Raw genomic sequence first — 9,230 nt, forward strand, 5'->3', positions numbered from 1 at the left:
AGGAATTGTAGGTATTTTAGAACTTATAGAAGTATAATTCGTATTTGTATTTTACAATAATATAAATGATATCTTGAAAAATTTGTTTAATATATTTTTTTAGTTTCTTTATACATATAATGTAAATCGAAACGATGATTTATTTATAACTTCCAAAGTTATAACGCCAACAAATCGAATGCTACATTGGTTTAATTTAAAATAAACATAAATAGGTTGGTAGAAACTAAGGGCCAGTTTCACCATCTACTTTAAACTTCGATTAAAGTTAACCGGGGTTTAATCGGCTGAATTTGCCCGGTTAAATATCTGTTATCAGTTCATTAAGCGTAATCGAAGTTTAAAGTAGATGGTGTAACTGGCCCTTAGATATTAAACATAATAATATTAACTTCATGTCTTCATACAGGTTACAGGTAAATACTAAATTGTAATATAAATATATTAAATATTATTGTAATATTGTATTAGATTTCTTTTGGTTTTGTTTACGTTACACTAGTGACTAGTTAGTAGTTATAGTAGTTACTAGTTACTAGTTACACACTAGTACACTACACAGTTCCGCATAAATAAATAAACATAATAATAGGTTATTAGGATATTATTATATTCAGTATTTCAATCGTTTACCTACTTCCGGATGATCACGAGTAAAAAAGAAAATTTAATATCGTGTACCGGGAAACACTGGATCCATTATCACTATAACCCCTACTCTTTAATTTTGTTTTGTCAAATGTGTTGCTATTACATTAGCATTTTACAAATAATTTTGAAAAAAAAATAAATTGATTAAGCATTAAACTATTAAAGAATTAAACATTTGCCTCTTGTTACAGTTAGTAAAATATTTTGACTTGTTTTCTTATGAATAACAATTTTAATGAAATAATTTTCTTAGCATTTGCATCAACAGTTAAGTAGTGCCATGTGGAGACAATTGATCATCTCTTGATTCGCAAAATAATCATCGAGCCATATAACATATTCGTATATATATATATGATATCTTCACACAATGTCCGAAGAAGAAGACAAAAGTACTTTAAATAACGTCGACAATGCTGTGGCTAATCCACCGAGTAATGAGGGTGATAGTGACAGTCAATCAGATAGTTTATTAGTAAACGGTAATGAGAACACTCCTCCGTGTCAATTGGACATCGGTCTGGGTACTCATACGGATAGCAGACGTCATGACAATACTTTGAATGTAAATGGTAAGTACATATATTTGTATATTTCATATGTACCATTCACAATTATGTTTAATTGTTAGCTTGTATGTTAAACTTAAACTCTTAAATTTTATTCACATTAAAATTGTCATAAAACATTATTTTATGAAGTCAATTAAGTTGGAATTCATTGGTTAAACAATTATATGTATCTTATCATATAAGGAATGATTCAAAGTTAAAATACTAGTATATATACTAGATATTATAACCCATAAACCATACTTTGTTTAAAGACATTTAAATACTAGGTAGTTAAATAGAATAGTTGCTTATCAATAAAATGTTATTATAAAATACTTATCTACAATTCATAACATGCTAAATCTTGGGCAGGACCTACTTTGAATATAATCTGTAATTGAAAATGCACAGTTATTGGAATGTTGCATTGTGGTACTGCATTCTTTGGTCCTTTCACCTTTCACTTAATTTAACTGTAGGTTGACACAATTTTTTTACTTATATGTCTTATATTGTTAATTTATTATCAACAGCTCTCAATGCAAGGTAGTTAATAATATTTATAACATTTATAAATATTTAAATTAGGTATATTTATATATTTAACATACATTAAAACATTAATCAAACCATAATTTAATATTGAAATTTTGTAGTTTTAAAAAGTATTCATATTAACTTAATAAAACAATCCTATACATTTTATTTACATTTTTAGCTTCTCAAATAAAACTATTTTTTCTTGAGAAAAAATTAATATATTATTTAAACTTAATTTAACAGTTTGTAAAAAACAGATAATAATTTTGAAAAAAAAATTTGTGTTTTGTTTAATCATTGATCATTACAATCCTTTTAGTTGTGTACATTTAAAAATAATTTATTGTGAAGTTATTATATTATTTTCCTTTTAAAGTTTCCTTGTATTTGTTACAAATTTAATTATTTTTAGAATGCTAATCATAAAAATGTATTTTCTAATAGACTCTGGAGAAGCTACTGCTTGCAGTATCAAGCGTGAAGATAATCTTTTATCATTTAGACATTTTTTATGCAATAATGGACACAATCAAACATCAAAACCCAAAGTTGAAGTTGTGCCTAGTGTGTCACAACCACTGAGGCCATTAACAGAGACATCAACCTTACCAGACTTTGTTCAGGATCATATGACTACTGATCAACCTTATGACAATGGTGATCTAGATTCTCGGTCAAATAGTATTGATTTGACACGTGGGATAAATCGACCATCTATGTTTGGCAACCGTAGCAACCGTACACCTCAGCAATGTGTGGTTATGCCACTGGATCTTCCATTCACCAATACAACAACACAGCCTCGTGCTACCACACCTACAACTACCAACAGCTTGCCAGATTTTTTGTCTGATGGCCCGATTGGCGTGCCGGTTGTTCATCCGGTCACCAGGAACGAACAGCTAACTGATCGAAACCGTATAAGCATTACCATAAACCCTCAACGTGGTGCTACACCAATTAACCAGAATTATACCAGGTTTCAAAGGTTTCTTATATTTTGGTATTGATTACCTTCCTTTATCTAATTTTATCTGCGATTAATTAAAACTATTTTACTTATTATTGACTATTATTGTTAGTTAAGGTTGCCATTCATTCTAATTTTCCTGAACACTCATCACCTGTTTTGAGTACAGTAGTGTCCTGGTTGGGATGTGAGATTTGTCTTTGAGATGTCGAGTTTTTAAGGTTTAGTCTTGTGTAATAACTTGTATACTAAACACCTAGTTAGAATTTAAAAAAAAAAACAATGTGTTTTATAAAAGTTAATTTGAATAATATGAATGATTTGATGTGTTCTAATAGGGAGCTGGTATAGGGTGTATCATTATAATAATTAATTGGTTCTATGGAAATCAAGTAACGACACTTAGATTTTTTTGGTTGGAAGTAATTTTTAATAAATGGCAACTACTAATTGCAGATAAAATTATCATAAATTAAAACAATATTTTGTAACTAAATATTATGTTTTAGACACAGTGAAGTAGTTGATGCTAGGGTAGCTAGGCTAGAAGCAACAGAACAAGACTTAAGAACAACTATATTGAATTTAAATAATATGTTACAACAAACACTTGTAAGTTACTATTTTTGTTTCAGTGATAAATTTAATAACTAATTTGAAATTTTAAAACACATACTTTTAAAACCAATGTACTATGTGATTTGATTCATTGAACAAATTTCAAATACAAATAAAAATAAATAAATAGCAAAATGTATTGTTTATAGATAAGGGCTCAAAGAGCTGAGGATCAAGTGATATCTTTGAGAACCTTATTAAGGGCTAGAGAACAAGGCCTTAATCCTGGAAATCTATCAACGATTCCATCGACTTTATCAGTTGCTGAACAGATACGTCATGGTACACGAAATGCCGAGATAATGCTTAAGTGAGTTTGGTTTTAATAGATTGTAATATATGTAATGTTTTTATTAGTGTTTGGATGAAATTGATAATATATAACATTTCCATACAGTTTGTTAAGGGATAACTATCAGGACTTGAACAATGTGGCTGCACGCCTCGAGCAACAGGATACCATTCAGACTTCCAATACCCAATTGTCAGTTGACCCAAGTGATACAACTGATAACAATGTTACATAACATTCCTGTTATACAATTATCTTAGTTGTACACACATAATAATGGAAATTATTTCTTCATTATGTTTTATAAGTACTTGTTTACATTTTGTGCAGATTTATTGCCAAGACTGGACCTCAATTGTTTTGTTTTCTATATAATTATTATTATTAGTATTATATGTATTGCCATTCAATGCTTAAAGTTGTTTTCCCATTTTTTATTTAGAACGCAAGTATAAAGCTATAGTAACCTTTTTTTTTACAAATACTTCAACAGACTGTACGTTTCCATGAAACTAAAAATATAAAGGGACACAAGTATATTCATCCAAAAACAAAATGTGGGATACATTTTTCATGATTGTTAACCAAATACATTAATTTTTAACTAAATAGAACTTATTACGTTATCACAGTGACATTTTAGTTGTAGATATGATTAACAAAATAAAATATATTTTATTGATAAAAATAAAGTTTTGTTGTATTTACCTGTGTTTAATTTTAAAATTATATTATTTATTTGACAATTGATCTGAACAATTAGAAAAGCTATAGCTCACAATTTTTAAAAAACTATAAGCAGTTTAAATTTGGTTTAATGTAAAGTATATCCATTTTTAATTTGTTAAATACAAACAAACAATTGTTTCATTACATTTTGAATATTAGCCAGTATAATACTATAAAAGAGCACATTCTGGTTAAATTAGTTGTCAAATAAAAATAAATATGTTAAATTAATTTAATATCATGTTTTAGATCACATTGTATTGATTTATTTTAGTAGACTATTGTTGATAGTTTGTATAGTGCAGGGGTGGCAAACTTTAATAGACTTGTGATTGACCTCCAAGTTTTCCCAGGTTGAGATTAACAAAAAAAAAAAGGAATAAATAAATATATATTTTACATACATGCGTGTTGCACTTCGTTTATTACCTTTATTTAGAACAGCGTTTCCCAACCTTTTTGCAATGGCGACCCATAAATTTAATCTTTATTAGGTACGCGACCCCCCCAAAAAAAAAAAAGTATGCCGTAAATAAATAAGATTTTTATTATAATCCATTTTATCATTGAGTTTTTTATAAAATACAATATGATTACAATATACTGAATAATAATAACTTAATAAAAATTTGGTAAAAATTTGTTAAAATAGTTAAAAATGTGTTTTTAATCATAAACTTAAAATTTGCGTAGTCTCGATGTACCGCTCGTTGCTCAACTGCACATTATGGATTATGGACAAACGACCGAGACCAATCGCATCGACTATAGTCACTAGTCATTAGCACATTTACCGATGAGAGAAAAAAAATTCCATAATCTAATAACTTTACGTCATTTATTCTACAATACTAGTTATTTATACTATTTATCAATTTACGACTAAAATAACTGTAATCGTAACTGCGAGTCGCGACCCATCAAAAAAATTTCACGACCCATGGTTTGGGAAACGCTGATTTAGAACATAAATAAGTAATAACATTTAATTTCACAGTTTTACATAGCATGTATTTTAATATGTTTAATTTATTGGAAATTTAAAAAAAATTCGAAAAGGACTGTTGATTGACCTGTTGGGCACCCCTGGTATAGTGTACATAGTATGAATTATGTCCAAAGTATCATTCTAAGATCCAAATTCACGGTAATTATATCTATTATGCTATTATTTTAATATATTTCATTGCTAATTTTATACTATCAACAAAACTAAATACAGACTTAGGTCATTAGACCAACTAAATAATAAGTTTAGTGATGCTGGGTCAATAAGTAAATCTGATGTGCAATTTGTATGGGATTGGTCACTCATCTACATTGTGGGTGTATCTAAAATTAAGTCATTTAAATCACTTATTTTGCAGGGCTTCAAAATTCTTAAACGGAAAATAATGAAAAAAAAAAAATAAACTAAAAACTAAAATAATCTAATCTAATTAAACGTAATATATCATTAATCATAATTAATGATTAAAAACAAACAATAAACGTAACATAAAAAACGGCAAATAAAGTTATTTGAAATAACATTTGTGCTTTTTTTTTACGTTAGACTTAACATTACTATTGTTTTTAAATCTTGTAGTCTATATAAGTTATAACTATGAACAATTCAAAGTTGGCAAATCTATGTTAACAGTACTTTATATTTTTTAAATACTTTATCCCTGTTTAAAATAACAAAACTGCAAGCGTGTAGATCAATATTTGCCATTTCAAGTTGTAGTTATAAATATTTTTTTTAATAAAATCTTATATTTAATCTTTCATTCATGCCATAATATTTAAGCAATATTTGACACCTAGACTAACACTAACTTTCTAGTTATAGCTACTTACTAAAAATCCTAGGATGGTTGAAAATAACCTATCCTGGACAACAAATTTTACTATTTTGATAGTTCTTACGTCAAAGTGTGGTTAATTAAATATCTGTACCAAATAAAACAATATAATTTATATAAAAAAAAAAATAAACGATAATGACAAACATTAAAATTGTATAACTTTTAAATATCCGAAAACGTAAAAACGATATATTTATTTTCAATTTAAGCCCTGGTTATTTAAACTGAACTCTGTACCAAAATACATTTTTACATTACACATATTATTCAGAAATATTCAGTTGTCAGTCTCAAAGTCACACTTCTAAAAGTTAATCTTTAAAAAAAAGTTATAGTTATAAATAAGTAATAATTTGCTATGATGGGGAATGTGACTAGCATTTATTTAATTTGAATTATATGGAGTATGGTTATTGTATATATATGAAGTACTAAAAATGTATACTTTACAAACTTTACTAAAATATATTATTATTGGTTTAGAATCAAATGATTAGAAATATAAGATGGTAATTTTTATAATACCTAAATTATTACATTTTGTTAACATCATCAATATAAAAATAGTTTTGATAAATGATCAGAATTAATTCATAATTTACTATTGAGGAAAAATTCATGAAATATAATAATAGAATAATCACATACTAATTGTAGATATGATAAAATGTAAACTATATCTTACAATAGTGTGAATTTTGTAGTAGGGTATAATAATTTAGGTTAGTAAGGTCAAAAATATAATTTTATTTATTAATATTTTTTTCTCAAGCAAATAACAAAGCTTAATTTATATATTATTATTATTTTTTTGGACAATAAAATAATGTTTGTTAAAATCTCATTAAATTCATAATAGATACTTACGCTTAGTACAAAATTATATATATAAAGTTATGTTTTCAAGTTAAAATATTTTAATATTAGTAATCAGAATCAGAATCATCAAGAGCAGCTCTCCTTCGATCAAACTGAAAAATACAATTTAAAAGAAAATAAATAAACATTATTATGTCAACTAGTACTATATAATTAATTGTTAGAATAATTGTTATGAGTCAACATAATTACCTTGACTGTAGTTTTGCGTTCTTGGGACTGCATTTGACTGTTGACTTGTTCTAACAAACCAATCAGTTCATCTTCTCCCAATTTATTAACAATCTGTCCAGATTGTGCCATCCTGAGTAACATGTTTTCCACCATACGTCCTTTTTCCGGTTTACCAATCATCAAAGTGTTCACTGTATTAACAAAACCCATATTTTATTGATGTCCATATATTGTTAGACTTAAAATATTAAAATCTTACGTCTAGCTCGAGCAGCTTGGTTTAATACTTGGGTGAGTATTGAGTGTTTCATGTCTTCAACCGCCTGACGTTGTTGTTCTGCTTGTTTTTGCTTCTCAGGATTATCGCCTTGAGACTAAATAAAACAAATTTCCAGTCGGTGTAAGTGCATAATAATGAAAAAAAAAATCAATAAACTATGTATAACTATTATAGAATATAGCTCCAGTGTTTCACTTACTCCACCGAGTTCTGACTGCATCTGGGCCATCCTCTTTGAGCGTAGGCTTTCCAGTTCAGAATCGTCCATCTTGGCTGTTGGGTGTCTGATGACAGATGAACAGCAGCAATCGAGTTCGATTGAACACCTAAATTCAGTAGGCTTCAAATTTTACCTTTTCGTGGTCAGTAGATTTGACGGGAAATATAGAAATGTGTCTAATTTGTGAATAAGCATTTGCACGTTAGTTGTGGTAGGCAAAAAGCTTTAATGCAACGAAAATTATGCGTCTGAACTATGAATGGGTACAGGTCGAATTTCGAGGTTTGAAAGACGTCGGAATCAAAATGTAAACACGAGGAACGATAACGGATATCGTGCCAAAGGTACAGGGTTGCCAATGTAATGTTATCACAGAATAAATTATTGTTCACTTTCGCTACGAAAACCACAAAATATTAAAATCAAAGAAAACTTAATCGCCCTGTTGGATTACATTATTCAATTTTTTTCGTAACGGTGCCTCCATATTACAGCTGGATTCTAAGGAACATTTTTAAGATAATTTCTTATGCATTCAGCAATTAGCCTTGTCATTGGTTACATAGATATTATAAGATTCTTATATGGTTGGTTAGTCGTAAATTCGTAAAATGATCGTTAGTAGTAGTCAGTGTCGGACTGGCTCGAAAAGGCCCAGTCCACGATTTGGAAAAAAGGGCCTCCAATGTCAAATGTTTTGATTAGCCAGTGTTTGGCAAGTTCCCTATAAAAAGGGATTCGTTCCGTTTCTCGTTCTTTTTTTTAAAAAAATGAAATCGTTCTGTTCCTTGTTCCTTAGAAAAAAAATTGTTCCTTTGTCGTACCTTAGGGAAATGAACGAGTTTCTTTTTTAGTTACAAATAAAATAAAGATTCTTATTTAATCATTAAAGTTTTATTTTCATATGCATACTTCATTAATTTTAAATTATAATATATGCCTACAATATAACCTACAATATATACTAATATATATTGTGTTAATGTGTTATATACCTACATATTTTATAATTCTAGTTTGAGACTTTCTTCAAAATTAAATTGTTGGCTGACGTATGTCGACTGTCTTATCGTTTATTGTTATAATAATAAAAATAATAATATTTTATATAGGTACTCATTTCTATAAAAATTATAACTTATAACTATAAGGGCCAGTTGTACCATCTCCGATTAAAGTTAACCGGAGTTTAATCGGCCGAATTAACGAGTAACGATTAACGTCGATACTCAATAACAATCACTAATTGCCAATATACATTATACACATTAAAAAAAATATATCTTAATTTCAATTATTTACATATCTGTGTAAATTATTGGAACTAGAAAGGAACGAAAAATGTTGTTAATTTTTCTCAAACAGACAACTCTAGGGACAACAATACGTCTCAACAATTACCTCAATTTTAATTCTGACAAAATATTCTGATTTTCCACAGTAAGGGATGTACGGGGATGAATCGAGGCACAT

General features: G+C 28.0%; 2 protein-coding genes across 5 annotated transcripts; one reads left to right on the forward strand and one right to left on the reverse strand.

Annotated features, from left to right (window-relative positions):
• The first annotated feature begins 318 nt into the window (after nucleotides 1-318).
• Nucleotides 319-4,720, forward strand: LOC132944907 (uncharacterized). 4 transcript variants are annotated; one of them, XM_061014455.1, is made up of 6 exons: nucleotides 319-416; nucleotides 905-1,223; nucleotides 2,190-2,733; nucleotides 3,225-3,327; nucleotides 3,483-3,643; nucleotides 3,731-4,718. In XM_061014455.1, exons 2-6 carry the CDS (start codon nucleotides 1,022-1,024, stop codon nucleotides 3,858-3,860), a joined length of 1,140 nt encoding a protein of 379 aa, XP_060870438.1. In that variant the 5' UTR covers nucleotides 319-416; nucleotides 905-1,021; the 3' UTR covers nucleotides 3,861-4,718. The 4 variants fall into 4 exon arrangements, with proteins under 4 accessions (XP_060870438.1, XP_060870437.1, XP_060870439.1 ...); XM_061014454.1 differs by lacking the exon at nucleotides 319-416 and adding an exon at nucleotides 705-841; XM_061014456.1 differs by lacking the exon at nucleotides 319-416 and having other exon boundaries at nucleotides 731-1,223; nucleotides 2,190-2,724; nucleotides 3,731-4,719.
• Nucleotides 4,721-6,931: 2,211 nt separating this feature from the next.
• LOC132944908 (programmed cell death protein 5) lies at nucleotides 6,932-8,067 on the reverse strand. Its single transcript, XM_061014459.1, has 4 exons — nucleotides 7,737-8,067; nucleotides 7,517-7,631; nucleotides 7,276-7,448; nucleotides 6,932-7,175 (listed from the first exon to the last, which is right to left on the reverse strand). Exons 1-4 carry the CDS (start codon nucleotides 7,803-7,805, stop codon nucleotides 7,128-7,130), a joined length of 405 nt encoding a protein of 134 aa, XP_060870442.1. The 5' UTR covers nucleotides 7,806-8,067; the 3' UTR covers nucleotides 6,932-7,127.
• Between the last annotated feature and the right edge of the window lie 1,163 nt (nucleotides 8,068-9,230).

Source organism: Metopolophium dirhodum, chromosome 5 (assembly GCF_019925205.1).
Source record: "Metopolophium dirhodum isolate CAU chromosome 5, ASM1992520v1, whole genome shotgun sequence".
NCBI lineage: Eukaryota > Metazoa > Arthropoda > Insecta > Hemiptera > Aphididae > Metopolophium > Metopolophium dirhodum.